The sequence below is a fragment of the Polyodon spathula genome, chromosome 8 (assembly GCF_017654505.1).
Source record: "Polyodon spathula isolate WHYD16114869_AA chromosome 8, ASM1765450v1, whole genome shotgun sequence".
Taxonomy (NCBI): Eukaryota; Metazoa; Chordata; class Actinopteri; order Acipenseriformes; family Polyodontidae; genus Polyodon; species Polyodon spathula.
In genome coordinates, this window is record NC_054541.1 from 3120654 (window position 1) to 3140489 (window position 19836).

A 19836-nucleotide genomic window follows, 5' to 3' on the forward strand; every position below is an offset into this window, starting at 1 on the left:
CTGGGGAACACCAGAAGAAACCAACCCAGCAATAGACCTGAAACCACCCAAGGATCAAAATGCTTTCTCTCGTGGAGGTAGGAATTAAACTAGCCTAGGGCTGTACCAGATATGCCAAGCATGTTCTTCAGCTGGACAAGGAGAGTATTATGTTTCACTGTGTCAAAAGCAGCACCAAGATCCAATAAGGCCAAAATGGTAGGGGGGGGCAGAGTCAGAATCCATCAGCATACAATTTATAACCTTGACCAGAGCTGTTTCAGTGCTGTGCAGCTTTCTAAAACCTGACTAGAGTGGTTCATAAAGGTTATTTAACTGAATATGATTATTTAATTGTTGTGCCTCAACACGTTCCAGAACTTTAGACAGGATAGGGGGGTTAGAAATAGGCCTATAACTGCCCAGGTGATCGGTGGAAAGATTTGTTTATTTTCAATACTGGTGTGCAGCCATTTTAAATGCAGAGGGCACAACTCCAAAGCTCATAGACTCATTAAATGGACCGGGAGCCTGAAAACAGGAACGAATGAGGAAAGTAGGAATGGGGTCTAACAGGCAAGTAGTGTGCGTCATTTTTAGAACCAATTCAGTAAGCCTACTAAAAGTGAGAGGAGTGAAATTAACCAGTGGAGTGCCAGTAAAGGCATGTTGATAAAACGAGATAGATGGGGCAAGAACTTAGAATTGACATCTGATATTGTCAATCTTAGCAATAAAAAATTCCAAAAAATCATTACATAGGCCCTGAGAAGCAGGTAATGCAGAAGAGCCGCTCGGCTCTAGCAATCTGCTTATTGTAGAAAACAAAAGTCTTGGATTGTCATGACCATTCTTAACAAAGCCTTTACATCCATATCATTTCTATATTAAAATGATGTAAAATGTAAAATCAAAACCATTATTCTTGTTTGATTAGGAATATTTATATGGCAACAGTTGTTTAAATTGAAGGCCATAATACAGCAGAGATTAATGTTGATCACAGTTGTAGCAAGGTGAGAAAATAGGAGGGTTTCTAAATGCAGCTGAGTTACATATTAACAAAAGATTTTTGTTTGTTTGGATAATTTATTTTTAGTTTGAGATAACAAGCCATATAAAAACCTTCACAATACAGAAACTTTGTAATGCTCTTTTACTACACTTACAGTAAGGCAGCTCCTCAATGCATACATAGTTTGCACTACAGCTTGGCGGAGGTCTTTGTTTTGGGGCCCACTCACAGTTGATTGTTTTTTCTGTAGCCATCTCTGAACAGCCTAATTTGAAAGATGAGAAAAAACAATTAGCTAATTCAATAATTACACAGTGCTACATTATGGAAATTGTATCTTTTAAACATGTTGAAATGCAATATTTTGACATCAGCTTCTAATTTTGAAACTTTTGTTCTTTCAGAATTATTTGTTCTGAATAAAGGGGCACTCGTTCCATCATTTTTAGATCTGATAAGAATAATATTATACTTAAACATTTACAGCATCTCTTGGTCAGTTTACTCAGCACCTGTATTAAAAACATTTTTAAAAATAGGTGGAAAACCAATACCTGTAACACATGGAACCAGCAAAGAAGAATACTGATGTTTGGAGACACTTGCTGTATTGCCTGAATTAGGCTGATGTCCTTGTCCACCATAAACCCTCTAAAAAACAAACAAGAGGATTTTTTTAAACACACTTAGCTGTAGTTTTGAGTACCCTAATTAACACTAATCTTGGACAACCTAATGTTAATTTAGATGAGCAATTCTAGGACTAGTTCTAATCAGGAACTGTGAATCAGGTCTGTGAAACCACCCCATACAGTTACCATTGTCAAAATTACTCAATTGGTGAGTTTTTTTCTTCTTCATATGTTGCAAAATTCTATTTGAATTTCATGGAACAATTTTTTTGGTAGTATTTTTGTAAGATCTTCTTGTTTTTCTCTGCTGGTAACAAAGATCACCACTGGATCTCCATGCCCATGGTCATTCCTAATCGAGAGAGTATTCAGTGCATATCCCTATGTAGTTACATTGGAATATGTGGCATCAAGAAAAACAAATTTCTTCCAAATGTTTTCATTTGTTCTCTTTGCCATGCAGACTGCAAACACAGGATGAGAGAGATTCCATTTGCACTAGAAAGCGATTGGTAAAACAACACATCATCCTTCAAAACTGTGTGCACAAGCTTATTTACACTGCATGCATCCGTAGGGTCACACCTCTGAAGTCATCCACCGTCTGTCAGCAACATCAAAATTTCCATGCATTTCGGCCCACTCTGCTGCTTTTAAAAAAATTTCACTGTTCGTCATAAAGACAACCAAACTTCAACAAGGGTCAGAAATAATGGGTCAGTGAGGTTTACTCTCTGTTCATCAACATTATGAAAATCATAGCCATTATGCTGCAACTTCTCTCGCACCACCAGTGCTAGGTTAGGTCCCTCAAAAAAATACTTGGAAAGATATGCAGACACTGCTACCATTAGTCCTAGTAACGGTTGGGTTGCCAGAGGATGAGCCACGTGGTTGTCGATGACGTTCACATTGGTAGTATGAAATGTTTCGTCTTGTAATCATTTGTGAAAAATGACCCTTGTTTTCTTCTAATGCATTTTGAAGTCTACCTTGAATATAATTAGGAACCTCATCCATAGAGTTTAATAAGAAAAGGCTTCGAGACACACTTTTCTTCTCAGTCCTTAATGTCTTTTCTAATGATTTAAGCATAATCTCCTCCATTTAAAACAGCTGAAAAAAAAAATGTCAGGACACACATGCATAAATATAAAATATGGTTTGTGAAAGTCCATATTATTAATTAAACATGTATCATCGAAAGTAATAACGACTAATTAACTAATATAGTTTGCAGAAAGTGACTTAATATTTAAATAGTTTTTTTGGAAAGCAATTATTTCAAAATACTTAAATATTACTAAAGTAGTTGACAACAATTAACAACAGTTTAGTAGTAAAAAATTTAAAAATTACCTGCCTGGACAATTGCACACACAATATCCCTGCCAGGACAATTGCTCACACAATATCCCTGACAGGACAAGCAAGGTCATTTTGACAGATTTTTTCGCTTAAATTATGATATACATAAAATTTGAATGTGAGTGGCTGTTTAACTACAATGTATGGTGTAAGTAACTGCATATACTTGCAATCAACACTGTTATCTGCAATCAACACTGTGTTTGCTCTTGTTAGAACTCAAGTTATTGTAATTGTGCTGCAATTCTTGATATGTATTTTTTGTATACAGCTATAAGTTGCACTGGGTAAGGGCGTCTGATAAGAAATAATAATAATAATAATAATAATAAATAATAATAATAAATAATAATAATAATAATAATAATAATAATAATAATAATAATAATAAATTACCTACACATACATTCTGTATAAAATGAAAATAACATGGTAGAAAACATCGGTACTCACAGCAATGTAGTCTCCCCTGCTTCTCTGAAGAAACTCAAAATGATGACAGTCCGCCAAAACTGATACAAAAAGCAAAGGAGACAAAACCGAACAACTTAAATACGGCTGACCAATGAAAAGACAGACTGTGAAATGAGACTGAAGGTAGGGGCTAGTAGATTTAGCCTAATTAAAGAAGACTAGCTATTTTCCAGTCAGCCAATCAGAAGGAACGGGCCTGCTGCTCCTGTCAGGAACATTCCTGACAGGAAAATTTCGTGGAACCTTTGTAGGTGCAACCCCGTAGTGACCTCGGGGGAGCCTTTCTGAGCAAGCGCCCTGCTTAGCTTTCATACAGCAATTTATTTTCTTCTTTTAAACGAACAGTATCGATTTACCGTGTTTGCCACATACTGTTAATAAAAGGAAAGCGACTGGTGTTTTATAAAGAAAAATCACTAAATGCACGAATTGCAATGCTTCTCTCATAAGTCAGCCGCCACTGGATTCGATAAGGTAGAATGACTGAAAAATGTAGTGGTCTGTCTCAGAGCTGCACACCTTTAAAAGAGTTATTGTGCTTCTAAATACGTCGCAGATATTGTTACAGAACACCCTACATTATGTTATCTGTGTTGGATCCTGTGTGTAGGAAGTGTTCCATTTCATGATCTGGATACACTTATTTACTCTTTAAGATGGACTTTGCCTTCTTTGTTGTTTATGACAGCTTTTAGATATAGATTTCCATTAACCTGAGATCGCAAATATAAACCTCAACCTATAGGTTCATCACTACTCTGCTTGATAAGAATATCTGCAAGGTTAAGAGAACCATAAAATCTTCTCCCCATCATAATAAAAAACAGAAGCACACATTTAACTGCTGAACTCATTTCTCTCTTTGATGGATTAGAGAAAACCCAGTGAAAGTTTTTAGAAATGCTCTGATAAAAGGACACCATCCCATGCATTCTTCTGGTCATGGCTCTGGATCTAACTAGCTCATTATACTGATCTGCATGGATTGATGGAGCAGCAGAGCCTGGTTACACACAGAGGCATTTGCAACAATGAACACAAGTTTTTCATCTGGCACAGTGGAATTTCTCAGTGTTCCTTTTTTCATTTGATTATTTCATTTTGATATAAAAATTTACAGGATAGTAACGTAATGCTTTACTATGCTCCCTCCTGCTGTTGATTGTAGTGAAATTATCTGGATATACGGTGGTGCTTAGAAGACAAATTCTGTTTTGACAGTATACGAATGGGATACAGCCCAGATAAATCAGTGAGTTTCTTGTAAACACTGCAGGGTGTTCTGTAAAATGATTTTTACACTGCCCCATCAATTGCAGCACAGATGTATTAATCTTTTACACAGTGTAATGAATTAGAATCTTACCCCATTGAATTGAATGGAAAGGCAAGGGCTGTACAAGGACCACAAACCATAGAGTTCAAAGACCAGCGTCTTACCATTCAACCGAAGAGCTGAACTGGACCAAGCCACCACTGAACTGGAAGAGCAACCATTGAACTGGAAGAGTCATCACTGAACTGGAAGAGTCATCACTGAACTGGAAGAGTCACCACTGAACTGGAAGAGTCATCACTGAACTGGAGGAGTCATCGCTGAACTGGAAGAGCCACTACAGAACTCATTAAATTGAACTCATACCAATCCTGTGAACTTTAATATCCAAAGCGTTGCCTAAATAAAATAATCAAACCGCATCACTTGATGCACTTCATCAGCCAAAACACTTTCAGCTTATGCAATAATGCTGGCTGCGTAACCAGATTCTGCTTCTCCTTTAATCTATACAGATCACTATAATGAGCTAGTTAGATTCAGAGCCATGGCCAGAACATTGCATGGGATGGTGTCCTTTTCAAGCCTATCAGAGCGTTTCTAAAAACTATCACTGGGCTTTCTCTAATCCAGTAAAGAGAGGAATGAATTCAGTAGTTGAGTTTGTGCTGCTATTTTTTCATTATAACAGGGAAACCTCAATCAATTAGAGCGTATGGTTCTTTAAGCCTGCAGTTATTATTATGAAGGAGAGTGGTGATGATAGGCAGGTGTGATATTAAATGTAATCTGTATCTATAGTTCGAGAACCATATAGGTGATCTCAGGCAGCCTGCCATATGTTATAGGCTTTTGTTATGGAAATCTCATTTTTGGCACTTAGACTGCATAGTCTAGCCTGGTGCAAAGCACACACACACACACACACACACACACACACACACACACACACACACACACACACACACACACTCTCTCTCTCTCATACACACACTCACACAGACACCTTCCACAAACACAGATAGACACACACACGCACACACACACACACACACACACACACACACACACACACACACACACACACATACTCACACACAGACAGACAGACAGACAGACACACACACACACACAGATAAACACACAAAAACATGCTCACTCACGCACACACAGACATGTTCACACATACATACATGCTTGCACACACACACACGCTGGCACACTCACACAGATAAACACACACAAAAACATGCTCACACACACAGACAGACATGTTCACACACACACACACAGATACATGCTTGCACACACACACACACGCTCGCACATACCTCACACACCGACAAAGACCTCGAAAAAACAAGAAACAGGTCATGAAATTGTTAGTGAAAACCAAAAGATTTTAATACCAACAGTTTAGTCCCTGATTTTCAACGTAGATATTAACTGCAACTGGTACCTTTCTGTACTGAAGAGCAAAAAAGTTTTTTTTTTTTTACATGCATTTTCAAGTTATTGCTGTGATAAAGTTATTTACAAAAGTTAAAGAGGGACAATTTCATTTGAAACTACATACCAGATTTGCTGTTGGTAATTTAAGTAATTAATATCCTCCATTTCTGCAGTAATCCTTGAAATGTGTTTGGTAGCCCAAGATTATGACTGCCTTCCAACAGAATAACTGTGGAATCCAGAAATATTATTGGGATGTCTTTATTATATCACCTGCCTATCAACACAATGGATCTGGAGCAGATATTGAACTGTGCTCCTCATACAGCAACATGCTTCTAAGTCCTGGCAATGCTAGCATGTATGTGGCTCATACCTATCATACATTACAGTATACACTCAATGGAAGAACATGTAGTATATTTTACTGTGTAGTATATACTGTATGTAGGAGATGAGGTACCACTGCTGCCTAACCATTTGGATAAAAGAGCCTTACTGATGAGCAGGGAGTTCTTAAAGAGAATTATTTATGGGTCATAATACATTATTACACAATAATCTATACCAGCTGAAACATGAAATATGATATGCCCCATATGTTAATATTCTATCTTTCTTAAAGCATACTTTAGTGAATAACACTAAAAACAAACCACTGCTGTGGTCTCTTTCATTACAATAAGCACATCACAACAGAGAAGGAATAACATTCAACCACACATAAGAACTGAAGGACATGTTTTTAAAAGAGCAAGACGATGACGATACAAGAAAAAAAAAAAACTTCTAGCTGAGATAAACCTGACAAAGTTGTATTTGTTTTGAGTGGAGAATCAAAAGAACCAGATACCTGGAATAGACTTGGACAAACATCTTTCAAATTGCATCCTGTCAGGAAAAAAGAGAACTAGGGAAGACTTTGAACAAGGTCTTTGTTTTGAATGGATTATTTCTTCTCTGTTGTACTGTGCTTGTTATAGCGAGAGGCGGCAGTTTGTTTTTAAATGTTATTCACTTCTGTATGCTTTACGAAGCACATAGAAAATAATATATGGAGCAGAAAATATTTTCACACAATAATGTACGTTGTATTATCACACAATAATGTATGTCTCTCGTTGGTTTTGGGCTGGTAATGTATTTGTGACTGCGCCTCTCAGTGCACTACTTCCCAAAACAAACTCAAGACATATACTGCAATGTGATAATATATTCTGAGCCATACATTATTCTAGTGATATACATACATAGTGTAACCAAAAATAATCTTTGATTGCTTTAACTATAGCTTACTGAATAGTAGCAAAGGCATAGAAGAGTTGAAGCAGACTGCAAAATACTTGTGTGTGTTTGTGCTTGTTAAAGAATGTCACATTTCTTTTATTATTACTCCTCCTATTGTAAAAGCAGAATGCTGTGGTCTCAGTGTGGTAACATTGTAGCAATGTCATCGCTGCTCTCAGTACAGATCCCCTGCCCACTGGAAAGACAGAACTGCACTGCTACTGAAGTACCCTGTGGTTACTAAGGATTAGACAGACACAGCTGTCTACATTCGAGAAGTTAAGAAATCCTGTGTTTAAAAAAATATTTACACTGTGCAAAAATGTATTTGTGTTTAATAAAGATTTTACAAATCCTTCTAGGCATGTGATTTAAACTCAATCCTACTTGTACAGAAAATGTTTTTATTATGCACACTGGATGGTGTCTAAAAAAGGGCTTTTGTAGAAATTGAAATTGAAAATAACCAATTCCTTAGGAATAGTTACATTTTATACTATGCAACGTAAAGACCAGAATTTACAGGAATTTTGAGTGAAAATGGTTGGAATCCATATTCATAAAGCTGTAGAACACAGTGTATATTTGACATGTTGGGGAGTAACACATTACTGTAATCTGACTACATTTACAGTAACGTATTACTTTTAGTTATACACTAAACATGCAAATCAGAAAGTTTTCAACAGTGGAAGTCAAATATTTCATTATTATTAATTAGCGCTGTGTTTAAATTGTGTTCGCCTAATGTTATTTTCCAAAATTGATAGCCATTCTTAAACTTTAGCAGGTAAAATCAATAAAACAACTTTGAATTGATATTTTGTCTGGAAAATTCATCAAACTAGAAGTGTATTTATTTTAAGAGTGGCATAGTAAGATCTACTGAAATAATGAAATTCCTCATTTGGTTAGAAGTACAGATTTGTGCTTATGGTGCATTAGTCCAGCTGCATAATCTATTCAAACATGCATCATAATAAAGCTGATGGAGCAGTTGCTTCTTGACACATGACCTGTGAAGTCACAACGAGTCAATAACTAGATGTCTTCAGAAAAGTACTCTGCAGAGCCCTTTGGCTCACAATACAAACAGAAAATGCCATTTGGCTGCTTTTTTAATTGGTGAATTTAATGCACGTTGATGGAACTGGCTACATTGTGGCTGTAGGCAGGCAAGAACCACAAGAGCTTCCCTTCACAGCTCTTCAAGCAAGTGTTGAACAGCAACCCCCAAGAGCTGAACACCCCCAGAGAGCAGAACAACACCCCCCTAAGAGCTGAACACTACCCCCCAAGAGCTGAACACCCCCCAAGAGCTGAACAGCATCCCCCAAGAGCTGAACACCCCCCTAAGAGCTGAACAACACCCCCCCCCAAGAGCTGAACACCTGTCAAGAGCTGAACAACACCCCCCTAAGAGCTGAACAACACCCCCCCAACAGCTGAACAACACCCCCCCAAGAGCTGAACACCCCCCCAAGAGCTGAACACATCCTCCAAGAGCTTAACACCCCCAAGAGCTGAACACCCCAAGAGCTGAACACCCCAAGAGCTGAACACCCCCCTAAGAGCTGAACAACAGCCCCCCCAAGAGCTGAACACCCCCCATGAGCTGAACAACACTCCCTAGAGCTGAATATCCCTCAAGAGCTGAACACAACCTCAAGAGCGGAACACCCCCCCAGAGCGGAACACTAACTCAAGAGTTGAACATCCCAAGAGCTGAACACCCGCCCCCAAGCTAAGAGCTGAGTATTTTTGTCATAACCTTTGTGTCCAAGAAGTTTTTGCCAGATTTAAGTGCAGTTTTAAAGTACCAAATGGAACCCTATAAAAGGCTCCTGTCACTTCTCTAAAGCTGCAGTCGACACTAATTGTCACATTTGTCAGCTGGCTCTACAGCATTTTAAGTACAATGGTCTATGTGATACTTTTGAGCATCTTGTCCATGTAGGCTCCCAACTTTGAGTTAAGAATTCCGAGGTATCAGACAATCTCTCAATAAACCTTTAAAATAATCTTCCATTTATTGTAAACACACCAGCTAAGAAAAGGCATTTTTAATATTCATGGTTTCCTGAAATTTTAATTCTAGAATAATCAAAAAGCAGGCATTTGTCATGAAGATTGCCTCAAGCATACATTTGTCCTGAAGATCATTAAATATATAAGTTAGTATTAGACAGGACGGTATGTACTAAAAGAGAACACCCCAGCCTAATACACAGCAACAACCCCAGCCTATTACACAGGATAACCCACCTGACCCCAGCCTATTACACAGGATAACCCACCTGACCCCAGCCACAACCCTAGCCTATTAAACAGGATAACCCACCTGACCCCAGCCTATTACACAGGATAACCCACCTGACCCCAGCCACAACACCAGCATATTACACAGGATAACCCACCTGACCCCAGCCACTATTAACAGGATAACCCACCTGCATATACACAGGATAACCCACCTGACAGCCACAACCCCAGCATATTACACCCACCTGACCCCAGCCACAACCCCAGCCTATTACACAGGATAACCCACCTGACCATGCCACAACCCCAGCCTATTACACAGGATAACCCACCTGACCCCAGCCACAACCCTAGCCTATTACACAGGATATCCCACCTGACCCCAGCCACAACCCCAACCTATTACACAGGATAACCCACCTGACCATGCCACAACCCCAGCCTATTACATAGAATAACCCATCTGAACCAGCAACAACCTCAGCCTATTACACAGAATAACCCACCTGAACCAGCAACAACCCCAGCCTATTACACAGGATAACCCACCTGACACCAGCCACAACCCCAGCCTATTACACAGGATAACCCATCTGACCATGCCATAACCCCAGCCTATTACACAGGATAACCCACCTGACCCCAGCCACAACCCCAGCCTATTACAAAGGATAACTCACCTGACCTCAGCCACAACCCCAGCCTATGTACACAGGATAACCCACCTGACCCTAGCCACAACCCCAACCTATTACACAGGATAACCCACCTGACCATGCCACAACCCCAGCTTATTACACAGAATAACCCACCTGAACCAGCAACAACCCCAGCCTATTACACAGAATAACCCACCTGAACCAGCAACAACCCCAGCCTATTACACAGGATAATCCACCTGACCCCAGCCACAACCCCAGCCTATTACACAGGATAACCCACCTGACCATGCCACAACCCCAGCCTATTACATAGTATAACCCACCTGACCCCAGCCACAACCCCAGCATATTACACAGGATAACCCACCTGACCATGCCACAACCCCAGCTTATTACACAGGATAACCCACCTGACCATGCCACAACCCCATCCTATTACACAATATAACCCACCTGACCCCAGCCACAGCCCCAGCATATTACACATGATATCCCACCTGACCATGCCACAATCCCAGCCTATTACACAGTATAACCCAACTGACCCCAGCCACAACCCCAGCCTATTACACAGTATAACCCACCTGACCCCAGCCTATCACACAGGATAACCCACCTGACCATGCCACAATCCCAGCCTATAACACAGTATAACCCATCTGACCCCAGCCACAACCCCAGCATATTACACAGGATAACCCACCGAACCATGCCACAACCCCAGCCTATTACACAGGATAACCCACCTGAACATGCCACAATCCCAGCCTATTACACAGTATAACCCACCTGACCCCAGCAACAACCCCAGCCTATTACACAGGATAACCCACCTGACCATGCCACAACCCCAGCCTATTACACAGTATAACATACCTGACCCCAGTCACAACCCCAGCATATTACACAGGATAACCCACCTGACCATGCCACAACCTCAGCTTATTACACAGGATAACCCACCTGAACATGCCACAATCCCAGCCTATTACACAGTATAACCCACCTGATCCCAGCCACAACCCCAGCCTATTACACAGTATAACCCATCTGACCCCAGCCTATCACACAGGATAACCCACCTGATCCCAGCCTATCACACAGGATAACCCACCTGACCATGCCACAACCCCAGCCTATAACACAGTATAACCCACCTGACCCCCAGCCACAACCCCAGCCTATAACACAGTATAACCCACTTGACCCTGTACAATTCACCCTGTAAACCACACTTTGATTTAGAGCATTTTACAGCACCGGGGAATCCTCTGGATTTGACCACCTGCTCAGATGAGCGTTTGATGCAATCCAGCTGAATTCCTGGTGCTGTAACCCAGCTGTTGTCCTCCCAGCAGGGTATCTGTTGCACAAACAGACCCTTAGTATTCCCAAGGAATAGCATCTGCAAAAGTATCAAAGAATACAGCTGAGGCTATAGCCTTGCATTGGATTTGAAGACTATTAACACTCTGTGTTGAAGGAATAGGTTTAGAAAATGAAGTGCTTAGAAAATGGAGGATATTTTTGTATTTTTTTTTGTTTAGTTTTTTGCAAACGTAATAAAGTCTGCAGAATTAAAAATGGTGATGACAGTTACAAGATTATTATTGTCCACATAATTCCTTTTTCCCCTCTTTTTAAATATTTGAAATATATTGTTCCTCTTTAAGAACCAGACCTTTTTGACTTTCTACAGTTTTACATGCATATAGACAATTATTTCAAGGTCAGCAGCATTTCACAAGGTAATTTCGTTGCATGGTAATAAATAAATAAATAAATAACTTGTTTGTTAAATAAATATACAAATAAATAAATGCATACATACATAAATAACAACTTGTAAAAATAAAAACACAAACGCTTTTAGCAACTTAAAGAGGTGAAAAGGCTCTTCCGTGTAACTGAGGGTGAGCTGTGGTGTCTGAAGCATCTAGGAGTGAAGATGTATAGCTGAGCCTAGAAAGTTCCTGTTCGGATAGGCAGGGAAAAAAAAATACCAGCGAAAATAATTTTGGTCATTTCTAAACAGAAAAATTCTGTCATTTTGTTTATGAATAACAGGAATTTTTACTGTTTTTAAATTCATAGTTTTTACTATAATTTAATTGTCCTTTAAAGCGATTTTTTGTGTCAGGACACTACAAAACCACAGCAATAAAACATAAGCCCAAAACATTACAAAGGCCAAATTGCAAAAAAATAAAAACCTTTACACTAAAACAGTTGTAAAGGCCAAAATATAACAATAAATCTTTCAGTTCATTTTGAAGGACAATGAATTAATTCATTGACAATTAATTATTTGTATTTCTTAACATTTAAAGTGCATGATAAAAGATTATCTCTGTTAAGAATGTGTTCTCCGTGTCCCCCAACATTAACCTTCCGTGATACCTGTAGTATATCCAGATGAGCTTTGCTGAATAGAAGCTTGTTTTGTGAGCCCAAAGAGCCAAGAACAGGATTATACAGAAAACGGCACAGGGGAGGAGGGTCAAACTCAAAGCCTGTCTGCAGCTTCCTGCAGCTCCATGACGGTTTGTGGATTTCAAAAGTGGAAGCAAAGATTCTGCATTTATATACTTATGTTTCATGAAAGATTCTTGCATTTAAATGCTGCTCTTTCATGAAAGATTCTTGCATTTAAATGCTGTTGTTTCATGCTACTCATAACAACCTGTCACTTGATGAATGGCTATCATAGGTAAACATGGTTTTCTACTGTGATCGATGATAGTGCAATATACATTTCATACCTTTTTGGTATTTTGAATTCACAGTCCCTATTTCAATAGAGGACTAGAACTCAAAATTGTTACATGTGCAGGAAACACTATTGAACACAATAGACCAGTTAAATGCTGTAGAAGTCCCCATATGACTTATTTCCATATACAACACTTTCATAAATTGTAGTGTTGACTTTTGGCAACCGGTTGCTGGTTGCTGTTTGTATAAAAGCTACAATACTGTTTTATTGTTAACCCTCTTTGGTGTGTTCTTGCATAGTGGATGTGTATATGTCTATGCAGCTAGTCACCGTGCAGCCACTGGATTTAAAAATGGCCCTGTGCTCTGTACAGTATCCCCAGTTAATCTACAGGATAGTGAGCATGGCCCTGTGCTCAGTACAGTATCCAGAGTTAATCTACAGGATAGCAAGCAGAATTCAGTAGCTCACTAGCTCAGTTACAAATACTTTCCTATTGCAAAAGAACACAACCACTGTCTTTTCAGACAAAAGCTCTCCTCAGTTACAAACACAGCTCAGGAATGATTGGTACATTAAATCATAAATACCTTTGATCGTAATAAATAAATAAAATAAAAAAATAAATAAATAAATAAATAAACTTAACCGGTAATGTTTTTTTTTTTTTTTTTTTTTTTCTTTTTTTTTTTTTTTTTTTTTTTTTACTATTCACATTTTGTTCCAAAAAAAGGTTTTGTCAGCTGATGCAAAAGAATGCAATCTCTAGCAAAAAAAGCAGCATAAAAATACAAGAGGTTATTTGTTTGTGTAAAAAAAGCCACCAATGTCTTCAAGTCCCCTTCTTTTGTTTTTCCATGGCCTTACTAGAAAATACTATTCATATTATTCAAATTATTATTATTATTATTTATTATTATTATTATTATTATTATTATTATTATTATTATTATTATTAAATATAAAAAAAAACACATGCTAGGCCTTTAAAAATAGTGTGTGTGTGTGTGTGTGTGTGTGTGTGTGTGTGTGTGTGTGTGTGTGTGTGTGTGTTGCAGTTTTTCAGAAAATCCAGCATATACTTTTTATGTAACCTCAATGAAAATATTGCTTTCTAAAAGGATTGCTCTGTTTAGTTTCGGTGTCAGTCCTCTGAGCAGGAGTCCTCCTCCGGGGTGCACTTAAAGCAGGCCGACTCGTAGTGCTTATTCAGGTAGGACTTGAGTGCGAAGGTCTTATTGCAGCACTTGCATTTGTAGTGCTTGAAGGCCGAGTGGGTTTGCATGTGCGCCCTCAGGTTGGAGCGGTCGGCGAACGCTTTCCCACAGTGAGCGCAGGCAAAAGGCTTCTCACCGGTGTGCGAGCGCATGTGCCCCTGGAGCAGCCAGGGCCGGCTGAAGGCCTTGCTGCACACCTCACACTTGTGCTTGAGGTCGTGGGTGAGGATGTGCATAGCCAGGGCTGGCATGGAGACATACACTTTGTTGCAGGCGGGGCACTTGCGTGCCATCTTGCTATCCAGGCTCCGGTGGGTCTGCTTGTGCCGGCTCAGGTTGGAGGAGGTGGCGTAGGTCTTGCCACATTCATTGCAGCTGTGCCTCTGTTGGCCGGTGGCCACCGAGCTGGGCTCGCTCTCGCTCTTCCTCCGCGATCGCCCGTCTGAGATAAAGAAGGCATCCATGGTGTAGCCCTCGGTAAGAGCCTCTGCCTCCCCACTGAAGAAGCTGGTGGCAGTCATTCCCGACTGTGGACTGTCCGGCTGCTCCATGTCGTGGTCCGAGTACTCCTCCCCACCGCTGCTCACCTGAGTGTAGACCGGCTCCGACACCACTGACGCCAGCTTGAGGCCCATCTTCTTCTCGGTCTCGTAGACTGATGGCGTGATGTAGTCTTGGATGTAGCCTGTTGTGAGAAATAGTAATGTTAGTGATATACACCACTCCAGTCACACAACTGTAGCAATGAGCACCACTATCATGATTGGTCATCATTCTACATCCACTTTAGAAACATAGAGATTTCCAGCATGCAGACGAACAAGTTCCCCCATGTCTCCCCCCTTAATAACTTGTCCTAACCGGAGCCAAAATGGATCACAATTAGATAAACGCTTCAGCAGATATCAGCAACAATGTAATTGTGACAGACGTACAAGTGCACATAAGCTTAATTATTATTTACTATTGTCAACTCCGCAACACTGAAATGTCGGCTCATACTTATTTTGATTCCAGCTCCACAACTCTACAATGTCTACAAAGCAAGAGAAATTCCAAACCATTTTTGACAGAGATCATGATGTGAACCATTTAGCTACTGAGCTGGAATGAGGGCTGACCTCTTTGATTCATTCATCCACATTCATCATGCAGATAGGAAAGTTTACCTTTCTAAAGCTTGTTAAAAGCAGAGCGTACTGTATATTATGCAAACTACGTAGTGCAGTTTGTCTTCCAAAAATCTAATTCTGAGCTACTTGAAAATCACTAAAAATGAGGTGTAGATATAAAAAATTTAAAGTATTGAAATGCTGCAGATTAAAAGACTTATGTACACTCAACAAAAATAGAAAAATCAGTTGTTCCATGTTCCACCATTGTATTTTTATTGTCAAATTAAAAATAAATTAAATTGGATATTTATTGCAGTATATTTCTGTGTAAAACACAGAGATAGGAAAGAACATGTTTCAAAACACAAGCCACAGCAAGCCATGGAAATTAAATATTGACTTATTTTTAATGGGATTCAAAGCTTTGTACTGATCAATAGAGCGTCAACTATGGAACGTCCTTTCTGTCTGCTAGACGGGAGAGACAGAGAGACAGAGGGAGAGATCTCAGGGAAACAGGTACCGCTTCACTCTGGGCAACACCACACTGGAGCACAGCACCAGCTACACATACCTGGGTCTGACCATCAGCGTGTCAGGGAGCTTTAACCTGGCTATAAAAGCTTTCAAAGACAATGCATAAAGGGCTTTCTATGCCATAAATAAATCGACCTTACAAAATTAAACCACCAGTAAACATTTGGATTAAAATTGTTCTTCTATGTGGCAGTGAAGTGTGAAGACCACTCATAAACCCTGATTACAAAAAATGCGACAAAAGCCCAACTGAATCATTACACCTGGAAATTGCCAAAAATATTTTACAGCTACACAGAAACATACCCAACAATGTGTGCAGGCTGAACTGGGTTGGTTCCCATTGCTCATCAAAATAATAAATTATTGGGTCCATCTAAACCAGGCCAACCCATGCATCTACCAGCACACAGCACTGCAGAGCAACACACTGCGCCCAGAACAGAATCCCCTCGGCCAGCTGGTACTGAAGCTCATCCAACTGAGCCAAATTAACACATGTGAGCTTCAGAACACCACCAAGAAAAACAACTCCCAAACCCTAAATAAAAACACACCAGAGATTATTTCCCCAAATTTGCCCTTAGGGAGTGGGGCAGGGGTTGTATAGAAGATGGAGGAGGAGGGGGGGGGCTACATGGGTCATCTGTTTGTATTGACGAGTTCTGTTGATGTTTGTTATTAAATGCTTTGGCAAGACTTCACTTATTTTGTCATGCTAATAAAGCCACTTTTGAATTAGAATTTGAGAGAGAGGTAGAGGTAGAGAGAGGCAGTGAGAGAGAGAGGTAGAGCAAGACTAGGGTGCACTGGGGTTACAATGCTACACAATATGCTTATTAATGGTGCACTAAGGTTACAATGCTACACAGTGTGTTTAGTCTGACCTATAATTCAGGTACACTTGTATGTAACCAAACAAGTTGACAATTCTAAGGAGTCTTAAATGTTCAAAATTAGAATGAAATCTTCACAATCACAATAACGATTTGATCCTTGTAATGAATCTTTGCTAAACTCCCCTATATTAAGACGACCATTCCTAATCCCATATGCTTGCAACTTCGGTTCAATCCCTTTCCATAGTAAGTGCAAAGCGTGTGTGGAATTAAGCCCAGTGAAAGCATTGTAAAACCCATAGAGGTATGGGAAATCAAAAGCAAGACAATATGCAATATTGTGCATCGCATTGTTCATCTTTTTTAAAACGAGGACACAGGTTTTATGTGAGGAAAGTGACGGTTTGTGGAAAGTTAACTTTGCTTGCACATTGTACACTGACATCATGAAGTGTAAACAGTAAAAAGAGACACTTTGATTGTCCGCCTAATAAACTACCATAGTACAGTCCATGAACCTATTGTCTCCTGCAGTACAATGTGATATAGTGCTAAGATGTTTAATGGCATTGTAGTTATTATATTAAGGCTACATTATAAAAATGTAATTAGAAAACAGGGGTTATTTATTACGACCAGCACTCCTTCATAATTCTACTGCTTCAGTAGCATGCTTTACAACTGGAGGCTCGATTGTTTAGCAGGATTACATTTCAAGTGTTTATTAAACCTGTCTGCGAGTTTGTAACAAGTGCCAATCAATACTGCACAAGGACAGACAAAGACTTCATTCTCCAGTCTTTTGTAGCCTTCAAACACGTTGATTTCAAGATTACACGAAATGGTTTAATTGTTGACCCTTTTGAGGATTTCAATATGATTCTAACAGTAGAGAAGAGGATGTAGTAAAAACATATCTTAGCAAGGTTTAGGACAGCTGCACTGTGGCTTTGTGCTTAGCTTCTATACACAAAATACAGAATTCAGTCATCCATCACTCATCTTCAGTTCAGTCAGAAATGTCTCACTTTACTAGGTGGAGTTCTATTACATTCAATAAACTTTCTTTGCATGTATGCATTTCTGCCACAATGCATTTAATGCACATGCATGCTGCAGATATAGAAATGACTAAATGTACTTAGAAAGAAGTGAAGATGATCGGTATGAAAGTCATCGTGGTTTCTAAGTGCTTCACACACAATGCCAGTGTATTTTATAATAAAGGACTACACTGCTTTGTGTCTCTGATGATATACACAGTTTTGTATTTTTAAAATATATTCTGAAAAAGGTTAAATGTCTGTAAAATGTAAATGCAAATCCCTTCATCTTTACATTAAACAGTTTACATTTATAAAGTAGCTATGCTCACACAGATAATGTACCTTTCTGAAATTTAGTTTAAAAATGTGAAACATTATATTGTTAGCTTGGTAATTCCAAATTAATTAAGTATAAGCTGCAGTTCTGTGTCCCTAAATGAGCTACAATTATTCTATAAAAGACACAAATCACTAAATGTATTTTTAAAATCACTTTTCCAGATATTTCTTTCTATGACATTACAAGAACTTCAAGTGACTTGTTGTACATTGCTGGAAGCATGTATTTATGAATGGATGGATAAACAACCGTGTGATGTCACTCGAATGTTGAAGTTGTGAGGTTAGCACCAGCAAAAAGGCGTAACAAAAATAAACAAAAAAAACAGACAAAATGGGCTGCAGGGCACAGCAGTGCTTTAGCCTGAAGGCCGTTTAAACACAAAAGATCTGTCCTCAAATAAAGCTTCCAGTTTTGAATTACATTGCATCAATGTTCTTAATTCTATTTACAGAGCTCACTACACTATAGTATGGGAATACTGCTGAAATGCCACCTCTCTGTGTGCAGCTAAGTGCCAAGTCCTCATTGTTGAACAACGCACCGTGTTGCATGAGCTCTACTGCTTTTGCTGCTGTGGTAAGCATTTTTTTGAGTCAGTGCTGTATATATATATTACCCTGAGCCCCAATTTGCAGGCAGCTTGCGTAACAGTAATACTGTACTTGGGTTACAGAAATCAGAAAGAGCCAAAAGAACATATGGGGGTGGGGGTCTCTCGAGGGCAATACAAACTATGGACAAGCGCAACATCACCCCCCCCCCCCACATTGATGTGATCATATATGATGTGAAATACTAGAGCAGCTCTGGGTATTCATTTATTGCACAGACAGATACATTGCAGGTATATTGATAAATGGTATTGTTTTAGAGCATCAGGAATTCATAATTCAAGTTGTAGTCCATGCAGTCACATAGTGTTAGTGTTGATGGTTTAGTTATTTTTGTGATTTTTTTTCCAGCCGTCCTTTTTTCAAAAAGACCAGCATTATCTTTGTATCAGGGAGTAATACTCAGCACACAAGGTACAGACATAATACGTTCCGTATAATCCTGATTGCTAGAAGGCTATACAAAGGAACTTACCATTTTCACTAATCCAGACCCCTAAGCTCCCAACGGAATCTGTAATAGACCGTGCAAAGGCATACGAATCCTCTAAATGGTGGTGACTGTGGTGGTGCTGGTTAGCAGATGACACTGCAGTGGAAGAAAAATCATCCAGCTTGATCTTCTTCACCAAAAAAGAACGTGGCATGTTGTGGCTGAAGGATGTTGAACAACCCCCCCAGAAAACTAAAAACCTAAAAAAACAGGAGCTGCAACAAAATAAATGATCATTTTCATACTTAAAAATAAGACAGAAGAAAAGAAGCCCAGAAGGATGGCTCCCTGGTTAAAAAGAAACAGAGAGAGAGAGAGAGAGAGAGAGAGAGAGAGAGAGAGAGAGAGAGAGAGAGAGGGAGGGAGATAAGAGACTATCAGACTAGCTATCAAGCTTCTTTTATATGGGATCCAGGCTTTGAGATCAGGTGGTGCTGTGAAATGGAGCTGCTTAGCTTTAATCCATCAAATGTCCCAAGAGACACACATGAAATTACCACTGGACCGTCTGT

General features: G+C 39.4%; 1 protein-coding gene across 1 annotated transcript; it reads right to left on the bottom strand.

Annotated features, from left to right (window-relative positions):
* Nucleotides 1-14127: 14127 nt before the first annotated feature.
* On the bottom strand, nucleotides 14128-19620 carry LOC121320273 (transcriptional repressor scratch 2-like). The gene is made up of 2 exons (XM_041258525.1): nucleotides 19307-19620; nucleotides 14128-15025 (listed from the first exon to the last, which is right to left on the bottom strand). The coding sequence occupies exons 1-2, from the start codon at nucleotides 19476-19478 to the stop codon at nucleotides 14268-14270; spliced, it is 930 nt and encodes a 309-aa protein (XP_041114459.1). The 5' UTR covers nucleotides 19479-19620; the 3' UTR covers nucleotides 14128-14267.
* Between the last annotated feature and the right edge of the window lie 216 nt (nucleotides 19621-19836).